The sequence below is a fragment of the Lepidochelys kempii genome, chromosome 2, assembly GCF_965140285.1.
Source record: "Lepidochelys kempii isolate rLepKem1 chromosome 2, rLepKem1.hap1, whole genome shotgun sequence".
NCBI lineage: Eukaryota > Metazoa > Chordata > Testudines > Cheloniidae > Lepidochelys > Lepidochelys kempii.
The window spans coordinates 177,367,081-177,387,081 of record NC_136381.1 but is presented as its reverse complement, the minus strand read 5'-3'; the positions used below and the strand labels follow the sequence as shown (position 1 = coordinate 177,387,081).

Sequence of the window (20,001 nt, the reverse complement as noted above, 5' to 3'; positions counted from 1 at the left end):
TTTCAGCTTGACTACTTTATCTCACTCTAAGAACTGCAGCATCTCAACCCAGTGATACATGTAAGAATGGTATTTGCAGACCTCATACCTACAGTACAAGCCACCAAACCTACCCACTCCTGACAAAAACACCACCCATTCATTTTATAGATTAGATACCCAGCACTTTGAGGAAAGTCACACGAGCATAAAAGCTTCAGAGCAAAACCACTGAATGTATTCAATCAGGTAAAAGGATCCGCTGCTTGTTTCTATTAAGAAGTTACACAAACAAAAGATTCTGCAAAAAAGATAGAATAAAGGGAATAGAGCAACTGAAACTTTAGCGTCAAATTCTTAGAACTGTCTAAAATGCATCAGCTAAATGTAACTGCATACCCACAAGCCTACACTGACACATGCAAAACTGCCATTTCTATGCATGATCAAGCATTTCCACATGTAATAACCTGGTCCGCATAGATTCCCAGGAGCAATCACTGCACACGCAAACCTTTCAGGCACAGTTTGGGTGGCCAATGTGGAAAATGGGGCCCTCATATCAAAGATTTTGAATCTAGCTTTTCTTGTGTGCACTGTAGAGCAAATCCAGCCTTCTACCCTGTAGGCAGCCATGTGGGAGGCAAAGCACAGTAGAAACACTGCATTTCTTCTGGAGGATGTGGGGTGCCAGACAGTGAAGAACTTGCACTTGGCAGAACCAAGCTCTACAGCAATTTTCTGCACAGGAGTGAATTTCAACAAGAGTAAATCTGCTGGCCTGGGTCCCCTATGGGCCTGGGTCCCCAGCAAGTTGGGCCTACTTTTCTCTTTCCAACACTCTGGACTAGCAGATACAATCAGTTATGCACCAGCTATGATACATGAGTGCTGAATAGTCCATTGCTCTGTCCCATGCCTTTTCCACACATTTGTCTGAACACTGTTTATTCAGGCAGGATATTCAGGATTTGGGCCTCAACCGCTATTTCACACATGGAATAAATGTTGGAAATCACCTGACTCATGTAACTAAAACAAGAAAGAAGTTGCCAGTGTGATTGCACAGCTACCCAAACCAGCCACCGGACATGCAAAATAATATTCGTTGCCACAAGACTCCCCCTGTACGTCTTTGCACTCAAAAAGCACAGCCAATCCCCTTGCTTGTTATCATACCTGGTCCTTCCCATCTGTGTGCCCACTTGTGCTAGTTAAACTGCGTCTTGCAGCTCATCTTTCCTTTCAGTTTAACTGGCTCCAGCAGTGCAAACGAAAAGCAGTAGTAGGTTAACAACAAGGTTTACTGATGCTGAAAGAGAAGTGCTAATTATAGAGCAATTAGAATTGAAATGATTACATGGCCTCTCTCTAAATCCCCTTTTAATTCCTCGCAGATTAGGGTGGTTTGTTTATTTGCAACCCTCTCTCTATTTAAAAAATAAAAGCAACCAGAACAACCTAACCTTCCGTTTCCTCGCTGGTTCACTGAAGGCCATACTCTGCATCGGGATACCAGCTTATACACACTATGTAATAGACCACTTAGGGAACCTGAATCAAAACCCACTGGCATGACTCCACTGGGCTTTGGATCAGGCCTCCAGCGAGCAAGGAAATGTAGCTAATACGGCAGGGCTTACTCTAAACACAGCCCTGGGTTGCAAAAGGTATGACCATCCAATACACGGGCAGCCCGCAGACCACAGAAAAGAGACATTTTGAAGGTGGGCGGGGGATGTACCAGGCCCTCAAGGCTACTGACTTTGCATGCTGCACGTGGAAACCAGCTGTGTAGCAGCCATTAAGGGAGTCTGGAGTTACTTAGCCTTGAAACCAAGAGCACTTACACAGTTACTTTTGATAGGGGTCAGAGGTCTGGGATGTAATTTACTAGTATATTTTTCAACCAAACATTCTACTATATGCCTAAACAGAGAACGTGTGTCAGAGAGAGAGAGAGCACAAGTGTGTTGGGCAGAGATGTGCCTTTTTACTCTCTAGAAAGCATGTTGGTGCTCTAAACAACAACTCCACACACGGACACTCTAGCTGTGCAGTTGGCAGCCTGTGCCATATGCAAGAAGGGTGGGGGGATAATTTCCCCATAATCTTTTTTTTTTTTTTAAATAAACTCGGGGCGGGGGAGGAGGGGAATTCAAAATCTAAGAACTCAAAATTCACCGAAGACCCTCTTGCATGTGCCTCCTCTTACTATCATCCTAGCTCTGAGGACAGCTACAAAACACACAGAGGAGGTGTTGAAAAACCTTTCCATCGCTCTCTCTTACCTCTAAAAAGCTCTGCCCCTCCCCAAGCCCATCATTAAGTCCAGGATCTGGATTTCACTCAGGTCACCCTACTGTGAGAAAGATTAATTGTCCACATTTTGAAAATGAGCAGAGTCCGGACCCAATAAGGGAAAAATAACTTTGCTAGTTATAGATAAAATGCTCCACCTAGAAAATAACAATTAAAATAATGGTCAAATCTATTCTTCAGTCATTTCAACTGAAAGGAAACGTATGTGAGCTATTCAGGGCAAGGGCTGTCATGTTTTTACACTGCCAAGCACAATGAATTTCTGACCTAGTGGAGGCTGCTAGGTGATACTGCAATATAACTGAATAAAATAACAGCAAAACACACTGAAAACAGTCCTTTCAAATAAAAATACATTAAATACACGTGTGTCATGAGGCTCCTTTAGATCATTAAGCCCCTCAATTCCTGGGGCCATGCCTTTACATACAGTACCGCACGCATGGTCAGCGCTGAAGAAAAGAAAGAAAGAATACAGCAGATGACTAACCACATTTGAGAAGGGCTGTATTTGTAACTGCCTATTTAAAATAAGATGCCAATGCACAGCTAAATTGTTGCCAGTGGAACCCTGCCATCCTGGTCCATGCAGGTCTGTTTGTTCCGTTGGCCATAAGATTTTCAAGGACCTTTTCTTGAATGTGCACACAGGTGCATCTCACATGCTCAGTCACAGCCTGACCCTGCAACCTCTTATCCATGCCAGTAACCTGCCCATAGTCTCAGCATGGGGAATGGAGTCCTTTCCATGCCCTGGAACACTGTAGGTAGCTAAGGGAAGCTCTGTCCAATCCCTGCCCACCACAGCCATTCCGAAAGGGAACAGAAGCAGCACCAGGAGGCAGTGCAGAAGCAGAATGGTCAAGATTTTCAAAAGTGACTAGTAATTTCCAGTGCCTCAATTTTTGGGTTCCCAACTTGCATCACCCTAAAGGGGGCTGATATTCAGTGGCTGAGTGCTTAGCAGTGTCTGAAAAATCAGGCCTTATTTAAGGTGCCTCAGAACGGGTATCATAGATTGTGACACCCAAAATCACTAGTTATTCCTGAAAAGCTTGGCCTAGATGTCCTGGTGGGTAGCCCTGATCTGGGAGCATGGGCTGGCTTTGGGGGCTGAACCCTCTGCTTCTTTTGTGAGAGTGAGGTGCAACCCTCTGCCTCCAAGGAAGAATCTGGAGGAAAGTCAATGAAGGAAATGCCACATGTTGGTTCTTCTGAATGGCTCCAATACCTGGCAAGTCCTATTGGGTACAGGCCATGCTGCAGATCCTAGATTGGTCTTTGTAAATATCAAGGGCCAGACTGTGGCTGACTCTTGTGTATATGCCAAGAGGTGTGCATAAAGTACAAGTAGCCTTCCCACTGCCTACACAGAAGTAGGTGCAATAGCAGGTTTGCATTCAGTGGAGCATATCTGGCAACCTAGCCCTATAAATGCATAGGAAGGATTCAGAAAATTAAAATGCAAAATGTATGCTGTCAGTCTGAGTTTAGGGCTTTCTTGATCTTGTATAATCAAACACAAGAACCATAAGAGGATTTTACTGCTGTACGATTAAGCGGAAAACACTAACCAAAATAGGTCTATAGTTCTTCAAGTATAACTATTTGTGTTTTCAAATAAAAGAATAATTATCATCAAGGCTACACAGAAAGCAGGGGAGGGATGAGAAACAGTGTTGCATTTTTCTGATTGCCATTGTGTTAATATTTAAACAATAACTTCATTCGTTTCCTTTAAGGATAATTTTCTTTAACAATTTTTTATCTTTAATGTCTAACCCCTTCGTAATATTTTGTTCTTTCTAGTCTCACGGATTTCTTGGGGCTGGGGTGGGGTGGGAGGAAGGCAAACTGCAATAAAAAGCAGATTTAAAAAAATATACAGTATCTTATTAGCTTCTGGGCGTTAGAGAACATTTATCAAATATTTAAAACAAACTTGAGCTCAGCTAAGCCCAATTATAATATCTCGCTGGGCAGAGAAATTAATTAAACAGCTGCATGATAAAGACCCCAGCAGCAAACTGAAGTGCTAAAATAAATAAGATATTTTTTGAAGGATGTACAGAAGGAAGTATGTAACACACATGTGCAAACAGTAATGGAAGTAAGCAAGCTTTTCAGGAGTTCAATGTACCTGGCAGGCGAATATAGCCCAGGCCCTAATACTATTCTCCAACTTTGTGATTTGCTAATGTGAAACACATGCACCCCTTTTGCACCAAGTTCAAATAACCCTGGAATTCCAGCAGTGTAGCTCAGCGACTGAACCAGAACAAGGGCAGAACTTGTCAGGATTTAAGAGCTTTCAGCAAAACCCTTCAATTGCAACCGGCACCCTATTCCATAGAAGGATATCAATTATAGATAGTGACTTGCTTTAGCAGGGCAGTCGGTACTGTCAGACACGAGATAGACAACCATGAAGAATCATGAATCTTTCTATTAACTGTTGGGGGGACGGGGGAAGGATGGACAGGTGCTATAAATAAAGCACAGCATCTGAATGGTTTAACACCTTGCCTCTTGGTGTATGTATTGGGAAAATTTGACCATGCTGAGTTCTAAGTGGCACACACCACTTGAAAATATGAAATTGTTATAGTGAAATTACTGAAATTGTTACAGTGTCAAATCCTCTGGGGTGGGTCCATAACACCTCTTTTGTGTATATTTTTATTTATTTATGCAGAGCAAGTAAAGTTCTGTTTATAAATTCAATAAGAAAACACCATCTCTTGGGGTCCACTCCTGCTTTTGTTGAGTACCGACAATTCATACTAATGGCAGAGGAAATTAGGATACACAAGCAGTGCAGGAAAAATAGTATCAAATAGTGATTAGTATGCCTAAGATTTAGATTTAATTGTCCTGTAATATATATGCTGTGTGTACATATACACACATACATAGTCTGTGTGTATGTTATATAATCTATATCAGGGATGAGCAAACTTTTTGGCCCAAGGGTCAGTTCGGGATTGTGAAACTGTATGGAGGGCTGGTAGGGAAGGCTGTGACTCCCCAAACAGCCTGGGCCCTGCCCCCTAACCGCCCCCTCCCACTTCCCGCTCCCTGACTGCCCCTCTCAGAACCCCTGACCCATCCAACCCCCCCTGCTCCTTGTCCCCTGACCGCCCCCTCCCGGGACCCCCTGCCCCTAACCACTCCCCCAGGACCCCACCCACTATCCAACCCCTCCCGCTCCCTGTCTCCTGACCACCCCCTCTCCGAACCTCCACCCCATCCAACCGCTCCCTGTTCCCTGTCTGCCCCTCTGGGAGCTCCTGCCCCTTATCCAACCCCACCCCAGCCCCCGACCCCTTACCTTGCCGCTCAGAGCGGCAGGACAGGCTTATTGGAAAGCTTGGGAGGTGGGTGGGCGCAAGCCACGTTGCCTGTGCGGCGGCATTACTGCGGGGGAGGGAGAACAGTGGGGGAGGGGCCAGGGGCTAGCCTCCCCGACCAGGAGCTCAGGGGTCGGGCAGCATGGTCCCGCAGGCCGGATGTGACCCATGGGCTGTAGTTTGCCCACCTCTGATCTATATGGTAGCAGAGCACCAGCTCTGCCATAGTTAAAGTTGAGAAGTTTCCTGTTAAAATCTCTGTAGACGTAGTACGTGCGCCTATGTGCCCACGCACGCACATGTACACACACATGACTTGATTCTCCTGTTATTACACCAGCGAAAATCACGAGCAAATTCACTGAAGTCAACAGAGCTATTTCAGTGAGAGAGTAGAATCAGGAGATACACACACAGATAAATACAAATAAATATCTTCCTCCCACACAAGTAGTGATGATATCTATGTGATAAATTGCATTTAGCCTGCCCTTCACACAACTTCACCTGCACTCTGCCCACTAATCCCACTGCACTGGAACTCATTTGAACATAGCAAACCTCTCAGCAGCTTAAAACAAAACAAATCTGCTAGAGAAAGATCTCTGTCTTTTACTTAAATATGGCGTTTCCTCAAAAACTACAGTGGTCTCATGCAGAGTAGCCAATATTCAGTCCTGCCCCAGTGGCACGTTTACAGTTCCAATTTAAAAATGTTAAAGCTCTCTCCTTTCTGTAAAATATGTGAAATTTATGGAGCACATGGTAGAATGGTGTGACACAGAGGTTTTATTTGCAAAAAGAAAAGGAGTACTAGTGGCACCTTAGAGACTAACCAATTTATTTGTACTTGTTTGTGAAGACTTGCATAACTCACTCATGCATGAGTCACACAGCTATTACAAACTCATGCCAATAAAAGGACATTCTTTGTAGAGGTCTGAACAGTGTCTAATACAATGGAATCCCAATCCTGATTGGACCTCCAGCTGCTACCTCAAGATAAATATTAAATAAGAATTAATATACTCACACTACACAACTACGTATTCTATCTTACCCTAATTTGCATGGACACACACTGCACACAATGTCAGAACCTCAGAGGGGGAACATCTGCATTTGACCAGCAGTCTTTAATAAAAGCAATATAATATTAAAGACATAGGAGGAGATTTTCAAAGGTCCAAATTAGGGCTGTCAAGCGATTAAAAAATTAATCACGATTAATCACACTGTTAAACAACAGTAGAATACCATTAATTTTAAATATTTTTTTATGTTTATTACTTTTTCAAATATATTAATTTCAGTTACAACACAGAATACAAAGTGTACAGTGCTCACTTTATATTTATTTTTGATTACAAATATTTGCATTGTAAAAAAACAAAAAAATTATTTTTCAATTCACCTCATACAAGTACTGTAGTGCAATTTCTTTATCATGAAAGTTGAACTTACAGATGTAGAATTATGTACAAAAAAACCTGCATTCAAAAATAAAACAATGTAAAACTTTAGAGCCTACAAGTCCACTCAGTCCTACTTCTTAGTCAGCCAATCACTCAGACAATCAAGGTTGGTTACAATTTGCAGGAGATAATCCTGCCCGCTTCTTGTTTACAATGTCACCTAAAAATGAGAACAGGCATTCGCATGGCACTGTTGTAACTGCCGTTGCAAGATATTTATGTGCCAGATGCGCTAAAGATTCATATGTCCCTTCATGCTTCAACCACCATTACAGAGGACATGCTTCCATGCTGATGATGGGTTCTGCTCAATAACTATCCAAAGGAGTGCGGACCGACGCATGGTCATTTTCATCATCTGAGTCAGATGCTACCAGCAGAAGTTTGATTTTCTTTTTTGGTGGTTCGGGTTCTGTAGTTTCTGCATCAGAGTGTTGCTCTTTTAAGACTTCTGAAAGCATGCTCCACACCTCGTCCCTCTCAGATTTTGGAAGGCACTTCACATTTTTAAACCTCGGGTCAAGTGCTATAGCTATTTTTAGAAATCTCACATCGGTACCTTATTTGCGTTTTGTCAAATCCGCTGTGAAAGTGTTCTTAAAACAAACATGTGCTGGGTCATCATCCGAGACTGCTAGAACATGAATTATATGGCAGAATGCGGGTAAAACAGAGCAAGAGACATACAGTTCTCCCCCCAAGGAGTACAGTCACAAATTTAACTGATGCATTATTTTTTTAACGAGCATCATCAGCATTGAAGCATGTCCTCTGGAATGGTGGCCGAAGTATGAAGGGGCATACGAATGTTTAGCGTATCTGGCATGTAAATACCTTGCAACACTGGCTACAAAAGTGCCATGCAAATGCCTGTTCTCACTTTCAGGTGACATTGTAAATAAGAAGCAGGCAGCAGTATCTCCCGTCAATGTAAACAAACTTCTTTGTCTTAGCGATTGGCAGAATAAGAAGTAGGACTGAATGGACTTGTAGGCTCTAAAGTTTTAGACTTTGTTTTTGAAAGCAGTTATGTAACCAAAAAAAATCTGCATTTGTAAGTTACACTTTCACGATAAAGAGATTGCACTTCAGTACTTGTATGAGATGAACTGAAAAATACTATTTCTTTTGTTTATCATTTTTACAGCGCATATATTTGTAATAAAAAATAATAATATAAAGTGAGCACTGTGCACTTTGTATTCTGTGTTGTAACTGAAACCAATATTGAAAATGTAGAAAAACATCCACAAATATTTAATAAATTTCAATTGGTATTCTATTGTTAAATGTGTGATTAATCATCGTTAATTTTTTTAATTGCGATTAATTTTTTTGAGTTAATCATGTGAGGTAACTGCGGTTAATTGACAGCCCTAGTCCAAATGCTAATTAGGGACCTAACTCCTTCCGTGGGAATTAAGCACATAAATGCAATTTGCACCTTTGAAAATCTCCTCCTGTCATTAATATACTGTTTTTATTAAATGCTGTTGGCCAAATTCCCAGTTGTAAGTATTTATTATATCTGTTACAGAAGTGCTTAGAACCCGCAGAGATCTAGGTTCCATTGTGCTACGTGCTGTCTGTACACATAGTAGGAGCCAGTTTCTATTCCAAAGAGCTCACAATCTAAGAGAGACAAAAGGAGGCTCACAGAGGTGAAGGGCCAGATTTTCTAAAGTATTAGGCGCCTAAAAACCTTTGAAAATCTGATAGCAGATCAATGGCAGAGTCAGGAATAGGCTCCCAGGTCAGTGCTCTATCCACTGGATCATGCTGACTCTTGTAGTTTGATTTGTACTACTTTGAAGTGGCAGTTATCATTATTATTTACTATTATTGCTCTTATTATTTCATTTGTGTTGAGAGGCCCCAATCAGAATTGGGGTCTTGTTGTACTAAGCATGTCCAAACACATATGAAGACACAGTCCCTGCCACAGAGAACTTTTTTCTTTGTAATGCTGTGAGGTCCCATATTAATCGCTTTCAAATATAAGAAACATTCTATTTCCATGTAATTCTTGCTGCTGTCTCTTACCAATGTAATGGGTCCCTCTGCAAATCAGGTCAGTAACAATCTCCACTTTTAAAATCTCACATTGCAGTGCCATTTAATACTATAATATGTTAGCTATATAACATGCACAGCAGAGTTCAATTAGATTGTATGTCTACAATTTCAACTTTCCTCTTTTTTCACTACCAAAGGCATTTTTAGTCTGCCTTTCTCTTTTAGTTCTAACATTTTGGTGGAAATGATTCATCATCAACACTGGATCATTTCTGAATATTCAGAAATATTTTCCAAGCATCCTAATACTTCAATCTTGCAATCATTAGCATATATCAGGAATATATGCTTCCCGCAGCCCCCATTGGCTGGAACGGAGAACCGTGGCCAGTGGGAGCTGCGATCGGCCGAACCTGTGGACACTGCAGGAAAACAAACCGACCCGTCCCGAAGGATTGGGGCCTAATTTTCTAAATTCAAAGTCTTTGTGGCTTCTGTTGAAATAGTTCTTTATTAAAAAAAAATATTACCCCTCTGCTCAAAAATAATTCACATGGTCTCCAAAAAAAAAAAATCCCATTACGCTTGTGTAAAAATGTGAAAATATAATGTCACTGAAATAAATTTACTTTTGAACTACTTGGCATATTCTAATCTGTGAGACAGCAATAATTTCTGCATCACAAATTTGTTACTGTTAAATATGTCTTGACGGGAAATTGCTAATGCAGCCTTAGTCCCACTGGGCAATATCGTTAGCCAGTGTAGATGGGCACCAGCGGACGGTCTGACCTATAATGCTCTAGAATGTATAAAAAAACATGAAAAAATGTACATTTATCAACAGGTTTATTTTAATACTATAGGCCCGATAAAGGAATGAATTATGCATTATATACAGCCCTGTGTATGGTGTTTTTTCACAAAACATTGAGGTTTTGATGCTCTGTTGTCTTCAACTGATAACACTGGTATGCATCTCTATCCCCAGTCAGGGCACAGGAGATCATTTTTTAAAAGTTCATCATTAAAATAGTTCTACTATTTGGCTATTTGATTATTTAACAGAGGTACAGTCAATAGAGTTGCCATGGGCTAGCAATAGGGGAAGAGTGTGTTTGCTAAGAGATATTCTTATATTTGATGGTGCAATATTTCGCCAAGTGTACTACACAGTTGTAAACAATGCAAAAAAAAAATGTTAGTGGGAGGTGTGTGTGTGACTAACCTTTGACCTGGAATGAAAAAGGCTACAAGATTTGCCTTAATTCAAGGGACTGCAGTAACCCAGTTTATACATATCCAGCCAAGTAATCCATCTCAGTGCACATACTACAGTAAATTGATACATAAAATAAACTGTAAATCCTTAGGGGGAGGGAAGAATTTCCCCTTCTCCTCTTTCTATTGTTATAATCCCTTTAGGAAAAAAAATCAAACTTGGGTAAAGGTTAATAATAATTCATGTCCAGCTTACTATTACTCAATAACTATCAAAGTCTCTAACTCAAAATAGTGTTTGCTGGCTTACAGGATCAGAGCCATTACACTCTCTATTGAAGACTTTATTGAATTTTACACTAAGCTTTAGCTGACTGAACAGGTCAAGCACTCTGGCTCACAGTTTTCTTTATTCTCAGAAACTCATAAACCCTTCTCCAGTTTGCAACGCTGTTAGCTAAGAAACTTGACTCAGCACAGGGTCAGAGAACCTGACCCCCATGAAAAAGGTCACATAGTTTTAAAACCCAGTTCCTGAATACCATTAACTTACATGCACTAGCTGTTCCTGCGTGTCAAACTCTCGTGAACAGCCTTCCCAATGGCAGTTCGTCTCATAGACCACTTCGGGCTCCTGCTTGCTTTCATCTTTGTCCCCTTCCTCCTTTACAAGGGTCATTCCTTCTGGCTGTTCCTGGGGGAAAAATAACAAAACACAATCCAGGTGTGAAGAGAGGTGAGAAGAAACTCTGATAAAGAGGGGGAAGAAAGATGAATTACTTCAATATTAAAGGAAAGGTACAGTAAGAAAAGCCCAATTTAGATTAATTTATTCTTGATTCAGCTCATTACCCACATACATGTAAAACACAGAAGCCCTGAGTGGGCCTTGTAAACCAAACAGTGGAGATGGGCTATTTCTCTAAGAGCTGGTTCCCTCTTTTAACAATATATTTTCCAGAAATATCCAGTGCAGATCATTTCTGCAGGAACCTCCTCACGTGGTGCCTTATTACACAAACTGATAGAAGAGGAAAACAGAAAAGGCAGATCATGTCCCGAATTATTCAAACCTGCTGGCATTCGATATCAATGAGAGGTGGAAGAGGGTTAGGGGAAGAAGGGAGGTGAAGGGTCAAAACGTCTTAATAAAAATAACTGGAAGTCACAATGAAATAAATTAAAATAAAACCATAAAGGGCCTGTTTCTAATACTTGGATTAATTTAATGGGTTGTCCCAATTGTTTCAGTGAGATTATGACTGAGTGAAATATTATTCAGTATGAGTAAGGGTATCAAAATTGGGAACAAATACTATGGCTGCACTTGCAAGCAAGATCATCAATCTAAAATGTACTTCAATTCTGAATCCCGTAATAGGCTCGGAATGTGAAACTTCTTCCAAAATTAGACTGATAATTTTCAGGATACTTGATGGATGCATTTGGTTTTTTCCCAGAACGTGTGTATGTGTGTGGTTGTATAGGTTCAGTTCCTAGCAGAGCCCCATTCTGCCCAGCTTGCTATTTGCTCAGGCTAAGAGTCAGATGTTAGGAGTCTTTCTGAACATTTGTTTCAGATTATGAAGACATGCTATTTTCTACTTCAGACCCCCAAGTAGGATTTAGATGGACTTTGGTTTTGGTTTTATGGATTCAGTGAAAAGACTGAGGACCTGATTCTAATCTCACCAACCTTGGTGTAAATCAGAAGTAACTCTATCAAAGTCAGAGAGTTATGCTGGTGAAAAAGCATAGCAAATGAGATCAGAATCATATGCTGAAGCCCTGAATCTGCAAAACACTGAAGCACATGCAAAGCCCAGTTGAAGTCAATGAGATTTAAGCATGTGCGTAACTTTAAGCATGTGCTTAAATACTCTGCTGAAGCAGGGCCTAAGTGCTTCAGTTTCACCTTTTATCACCAAATACACCACAGCAAACAGAGGATTGAAAACTCCTCTAAAGACATACACAGATGCAAGTCTCTCCCCACCCCCTCCCCCAGCAAAAATATAAAACAAACCAGGTCATAACTGTTCACATTTGATTCTATAATCATCCCTTGGTATTATGGACTGATGCAGTGTGTGTGTGCATCCATGTATGCTAGGCCAAGGGCCACAAAGCCTTAAAACGTGCTACAGATAAGATGTGCCTTCTGTCTGGCAGTGAGATGAAAGTCTGATTAATGAAACCTGCATGCTGTACCTGCATGTTTCCTGCACCTGGACTGGGGAGGTCCTCATCTGGTTTTATCTTGGAACGCTTGTTGTGCATTGGATCCCCGGTGCTGCTCACTGCAGATTCACTTGTGGGTTTATTCTGCTGCAGATATTGTTCCCCCAAAAGACAAAATTAGAGTGTGATAAATACACAGAGCTCCAAACGGAAATATGCAGCATCGGCTAAACAACTTTATTTGGAGATGCTACATTGTTAATTATATAGGCTATTGCCATTATACTGTATTCAATTACATAGCATTAACTTGCAGAATAGCTGCATCATTCGAACGTGTAATGGAGAGGGGGAAAAATATAAGTGAATACACTCTGTGTAATTCATTATTATAAACCATTGTTGCTTTTGTCAGGATGGGGAAAGGTAATAAGGAGTCAATATTCCACGCAATTAGGACTTCAAAAGGTGATTACCATTTTGAAATGTGAGATCACTGTGCATTAGCTGCAATCAACATGAGAAGAAGGAAAGTTTACTTACAAGAAGGGCTATATATTTTATTTTACATCTGTAGATAGAATCTCAGCATTTTTCTGAGACTTATAGTGGTGGAATTAGGAGAAGATCTGAGAGCCAATACAAAACCATAGGCCAAAAAATCTTGGGAGAAACTCCTGGCTCCACTGTAGTCAATAGCAAAACTTCCACTGATATTTCTGGGGCCAGCATTTCACCTCTTGTATCTCAGGCTGTTCTCAAGGCTGGCCTTAGAGAAAATGGCCCCTGGCTCACACTGCATTTCTCCCATTGCCACAAGCTCCCTTCCGCAGCCTCATATCCCAGGCCCTCCCCACGCCTTGTCTCTTGACCACGGCACCTCCCTAACCACAATGTCCTGGGAAGTGGCTCATGTTGCCCACCCGTAAGGCCGGCCTTGGCTGTTCTGAATGCTAGCACCTGCAAGTGGATTTGCTGGGTGCATCTCTGAACCTGCCTGAAGCCCCATTAAAATCAATGGGGGCTCTGCAGGGATTTGTCCAGATCCAGTTGCAGGAATTAGCTCCAAGTTTTGCAGCAGCCAGTACAACAAGGAACCAATCTTAGGCCATGCTAAAAACAAATAATGATTAACAACGACAACATAAACCATAATGAATCCAAAATATCAACCTGATTCACTACTGCACTACTCCAGTTATGTGTCAGTGCAACTACGATGATGAATCCAGGTCCAGTGAATCAAACTCTGCACGAATCAGTAAAAACCTTAAGTAATCAGTGGAGTTTCTCTGGATTTACGCTGTGCAGCAGAGTAGAATGTCACCCTACATCTGTATAGTCATTATATTTAGCCTGATTTGGGAATGAGCAGTTCCTATCTTTAAAACGCTGTGGTTTCCTACATGCTTTCCCTCCTCCCCCACTCCACACCTGGATTAAGTTGTCTGATTCAGGAGAGACAGTTGGGAACAAGGAGTCACTGAAATATTTATGAGGGACAGAAAGCATTCTACCAATCAGAAATCACAGATACACTCCTGTGATTTATAATAAAGGACTGCAAACGCCATAGCCGCAAGAAAGTTGTTATCCAAGGTTCTCAGTGACTGTAGTGATTAATTGCTAACATGACAATGTGATTTGTTTTATTTTTTACATTAACAAGGTGCAAAGGTTTCTTTTGTTTGCTCTCACCTGCGTGGACTCGGAAGGACCAGAGCTGACCTGGACAGGGTTCAGGACACTAGGGATGCCTGGGATAGGTCTCTGGGTAGGAAAAGTTGGGGCAGGATGGATGAGTGGAGGGCTGTGTCCAAAGGCCGAACCTAGGGTTTGCTGACGACTTATAATTTGCTGATGCATTTGCTGGAGGGATACCGGTGTGGGAGGGTAAGTGAAACTCAGAGCAGGACTGAATTTAGGAGGAAAAACAAACAAAAAAGAGATAAGGACCATTGTTGTGTTGAGTTGTACAGGTAGTTTACATTTCCAGCTATTAAAGTAGCATAGACAAAAAGCTATCCCTTTCCCTCTCATTCTCCTCCCCCTTTCTCCCTCCCCCAACAAATGACAAACATTGCTATTAAATCCAAATCTGGGTTAAATTGATTACTGAGAGCAAAAATGATATTATAGCAAAATATCATGTTTCTACCCTTCCATTAAAAAGACTCCCATTTACCAACAATACACACAAAGCTGCCTGAAATAAAATTCAGGAAATCGGAAATAAGAGGCAAGCAGTTCAATAACAGCTATTTATTACAATAACAAACTTTATATAAAGAAAAAGAATGGGCGATTACATGTTTGCTAGTACTTTTATTGATAAGTAGCTCTGTATGTTCTCGTGTATGAAGCAATTCCTTTCATGCTATGCGCGTTCATATGTCTCCAGATCTTATTACAAGAGGAGAGAAAATCAATTGGTTAAATGTGGTTTGAACAACATGCTTGTCATATCACTCATTTGTTTGTAAAGATGGAAAGCTCAGTTCATCCAGAATGTCACCTAAAGAATTTCCATCAGTGCCGTTTGGTTACAGAAATTGATGGATTAACCTTTCCCCTCTGAAATTGGTGATCAATGTTTTTCAATGTAGAAATATTCCAATGGGAAAGCACTTCTCCCTCTTCTAGTTAAACAACACTAAATGTCTATTAAAGCCCATTATGCATGCTAATACCTGTCATCACTTCATTACCCCGCTGTATTTCCCAGACTAGTGTGAGTTCTGAGGAAATTACACAGCAGTCTAAAGACCTCTCTACTAGTAAGTAGTGCCAAATCATTGTTTTTGTGCCATGCTTTAGAAATGAATTGTTTGAAGCTAAATCCTCTGACAAGGCCATGGGATAGTCTTGCAATCATTTGCCAATAGCTTACAATCACATTGGCCAAAAAAAAAAAAGAAAAAGTGTATTCACAAAAAATTTATTTTTTATTTTTCTCTCTCTCTTTTAAAAAGAATCAATTAAAAGATCCTGGCAAATTAAAAACATTTGGACACGTGCGTGTACAAAAAAATAATAACTTGCAAGAATCGAGGTTTCTTGTAACGTCAAAGGTGGTTTTAATGCAAATTTAAAGTCTGGAGTCTTAATTGCTGTTACTGTTAAGCACATTAACCGAAAACATTGAGATAAAAAATAATTCAAATCATTTCAACCATTTTAAGTAATAATTCTACAGATAGCCTATGTTCATTAATCTGACTATACATTTTGTCTGTTTGACTACAATCCATAAAGAGACCGCTTCAAGTGATTACATTACTATTATTCCTGGTGAGAACTCCGCATTACAATAGTCTGCCCATTTAGGACAGAATATCATTAAGAATACCCTGGGAGAATTTTACCAGTCTTTGAGGAACTCTCTTTTCATTTTGCATTGTATTCTTTTAATAAAGGGAGGCAGAAATGTAGTGAAAACAGTAATTGTTCACAGCAAGAGTTAGGGAGAAATCAGTAATAATATTCAGTTATTGCAGCCCTACAGTCCCTGCCAGTGTTCCTGTAAGCAACCATGAATGATTACAGCACGACTTAGCTAAGGTAGCCACTATGGATGATTGATAGGACATTAATCAAAAGATGCATATCAGGCTCAGAATTTGTTCACAAGCTTTCTTCTAATAGCTGATTTCATGTTCACTGAGCTCTATGCCAGTTTGTTCAATTTATTCTTCAGTGTACAAGCCATTCATCAAAGAACACAATGATTTAACACCCCTTTTCCCTTTTAGTGAACACATTACTAAGTGTAACTACACTGTTCTGTTCATTAAAAATAACATACAATTACAACGTCACACACCAGTCTGAAACAGCAGTCGTGTAGCTCTACTAAGCATTTATGTTTCTATAGATACTACAGATTAATCAGGTGGAGGTCCAAAGTCACACGTAGTCCAAAATCTAGGTGGTACAGTCCCAAGGATGCTACCCAGTTCTTCTGGGTCAACAAATACAATACTCAAATAATGTGAATTAAGTGCTTGGTATTTTATTCCTGGTGTGTTCTGGGAATAAATTATAATATTTACTTAACATGTAGGGACACAAATGGCTTGATCCTCTTCTCACCTGCACCAGTTCAAATAAAAATTAACTTCAATGGGAGCTGCAGATGGTCAGCACATTTGAAAATCCAGCCACTTAGGTGTTCAAATATAAATTTAGGAACCTAACTTTAGGCACTCGGGTTTGAAAACTTTGGCCACTATACGTTAGGTCCTACATACTAAAAAAAAGTGATATTAGTTTTAATCCACAAGATATTAATGGCTAAAATCTGTTCTTAAAAACTTATATGTTACTGCCTTTGACACACGGTCATCTCCGACCTAGAGTGAAATTTAGCCCTAAAAGGAATGGTGCATAAAAGATCTCTTACAATCAGTTCTTTTGGACAGCCTGCAATCCAAACAGAGATTCCTTTGATGAGGCAGTATGGCTGTTGTGATATCAGTGCCTTGAGATGCTGACAGTGAAATGTCAAGGTCGGACCTTTGGATCTGGATCTTTGTGGGATAGTAAAGAAACTGCAAGACCACCACTAGTGAGCTCTTCTTGCACTCAGTGCTCCTGAGCAACTTGTTCACTTATACTTATTGGAGCTCAGCGAATAACATTTGTAATATTCTCGACTTAATCCCGCCAAAGAGAGGCACACACACTTAAGAAGGACCTTCTCTTAGCCAACGATTACCACGTTCCACTCCCCATTTCACATACATGAAAACAACACAAACATTGTATCTTACTTCCAACTTTAAGATGCCTTTTAAACTAATGACAGGTTTCAGAGTAACAGCCGTGTTAGTCTGTATTCGCAAAAAGAAAAGGAGTACTTGTGGCACCTTAGAGACTAACCAATTTATTTGAGCATAAGCTTTCGTGAGCTACAGCTCACTTCATCGGTGTAGCTCACGAAAGCTTATGCTCAAATAAATTGGTTAGTCTCTAAGGTGCCACAAGTACTGCTTTTCTTTTTTTAAACTAATGGACTCCCAACGGTTTGTTGCATGCAGTCAGACAGTGCTGCTATATTTTATATTGGTGCTCCCCAATATAATAATATTTAAAATAATACCACCTAGCTCTTACGTGGCGCTTTTCATCAGTAGATCTCATGATGGAAATGGGCACTTTAAAAAGGAAACAGGAGATGTGTTATATGCTTTTTTCTCCCAAGTACAATTCAAAGATGGCCCTAGCTGCCACCCACCAGTAAGATGAATGAAAATGATAAACCCTAGCCTACAGAGATGTTCTCTTTCTTCGCACTGCTTTGAGTAACACACACGTTATCAAAGAGAAGGCTTTATTCCTACATCCATGCAACTGTAAAATATCCAGCATGAATAATGCAAATGACTTACAATGGCCACCATGTTGTCCCATAAGGCCCTCTGTATTCACCCCACTTTCTTCAAATAGAGGGCATGACTTATTAACTTAACTCTTTCACAGCAATATACTTGGCATTTCAAAGTTGTGCGCTAGATTACAAGTTGGACAGACAACTAGCAGCATGGCAGACAAAACAGACTCTTTTCCCATCTTCATAGGAAGTGGTGTATATTGGAAGGTAGCAATAGCATAAGAAGCTCTAAAAAAAACTCAGCAGGGGAGTGAGGCTGGAAAGAGGAAGAATCCTTGTCTCTGTATTTTCTCCCTTTTATTCAGTACCTTACTGCAAGAACTGAGAATAAGATATCATGATTTTCATGTGCTGCCTGACAACACATATTCCACCCAGTGGCAGGAGAACACAAAGATGGGCCCCAGTGCAGGTTTTTATTGTGGAATTTCTCCCTGAAATTTGAATTATACACCTCAAACATGGCGATTCAACTGTTCAGAACTTCATAACATTTCATTCTCAAAATGTTAAACTGTTTCACATAAGCTACAAGACTATAAAACACTAAAGTTTTCTACTCACATATTTGATCCCCCATAAGAGTCCAGCAGGAGAGTGGAGGTATCAGAGCTAAGATTCCAGACTCTCCAGCCATATATGAACAACTGGGGACCCCCCACCAGCAACTGGGAGGAGGGGTGTTGAGCCAAGACCCCCCCAAAAACACACACACACACATACCCACAGCTCATGGGAAAGAGGTGGAGGGGGTGCAATCCGCAGGCCTGGAGGTGAAGTGTGGGGATTGGGGAGGCTGGGGGTTTGGTGAGGAAGGAGTTGGGAGTTCTGGGAAGGAACCAGAGGGCAGAAGGGTGTAGGGGTTCAGTGTGAGACTGGAGGAATGATATAAGGACAGCGGACTCTGGGGGAAGGGGCAGAAATCTGAAGGCCCCAAAAACAAACAGCCCAGACAGACAGCCCATGAGGGGCAGAGGGTAAAGTGGGGGGCTGGGGGAAGTGGTTGGGGACAGAAGGGGTTGGGGATGTGCGGCTGGCGTGAGAAAACTGGAATTGCACAGCTGTGGGGAAGGGTAAATCGGAGAGGAGCTGGAGGGGGCACACAGGAAGTATGGGAGATGTGGTGTTGTCAGGCTGTGGGGTGGGGATACATCAAGGGGTGGTGCTTATGAGAGAACATGACACCACTCACTCTCTCCTGGCTTCTATCCCACGGGGCTGGCTGGGCTCAGCTTCCCGCTCAGGGCATCACCACCTCCAGGGTTGCCGTGGCACTTGGGTTTGCCCCAGCCCCTCTGAGGGTGGGCAGGCTGGCCAAATCTGTGGAAGTGGTGTTGCATGGGGTCATTCCTCCCACCCCCAAGTGCATGGGGTCACAGTACCACTCAAATTTGGCCAAGTAGTTAGTGAGGCAGCATAGGAAGAAGGGGTATCAATTAGCTAGTAGATCTCAGTGGAACAACTCAAAAATGGCAACCTCTGTAGAGCCATGAAGTTGACATCCTAACTAGCTGAGACTCGTGCCTCAGAACAATTCTCTCCAATTGTTTCTGAAGACCACTTATTAGACAAGATGACCTGGCTGGACTCAAGGTCGCCTTTACATAAGATGCTGTCATCAGGAGGGTTTGGCTGCTCTTTATGATTTAGAAAAGGGTGGGACGGAAGCAGAAAGGATGAGAGGGATCTTGGGGAACAAAGTGTAGCAGCTCTTTTGCTGCCCTTGAGAAATCACTCAGACTGCTGAACAATGCAGTTAATGGTGAAGTCCAAAAGAATTGGGATACACAAAACTGCTGACACTGAATGAGAATCTGGAATGGATTTCCTGAATCTTAATTAGCATGTGGCAAGTTTAACAAATCCAGTAATCCAGCCTCTCATTGCTTTCTCTTGTTGCAGGGGGATCAAGGCAAGGCAAGGCTGCTGAGATTTTTCCTGTTGTCCTTTCAAAACAACACTCCCACAAATCATCTGGTTCATCTCATCTGGCCCTACCAGGGGCCAAGACAAAATGTTTGCATGGTTGAAAGACCTCACACCAAACTCATACTTTTTCATTATG

The 20,001-nt window shown here is 41.3% G+C and overlaps 1 protein-coding gene across 1 annotated transcript in view; it reads right to left on the bottom strand.

Annotated features, from left to right (window-relative positions):
* Positions 1–20,001, bottom strand: part of GLI3 (GLI family zinc finger 3) — a 243,783-nt gene that overhangs the window by 35,174 nt on the left and 188,608 nt on the right. The window contains exons 8-10 of the mRNA XM_073332835.2: positions 14,243–14,459; positions 12,575–12,691; positions 10,917–11,057 (exon numbers count right to left, since the gene is read on the bottom strand). Coding sequence (XP_073188936.1) covers positions 10,917–11,057; positions 12,575–12,691; positions 14,243–14,459 — 475 coding nt within the window. The remainder of the gene's footprint in view (positions 1–10,916; positions 11,058–12,574; positions 12,692–14,242; positions 14,460–20,001) is intronic.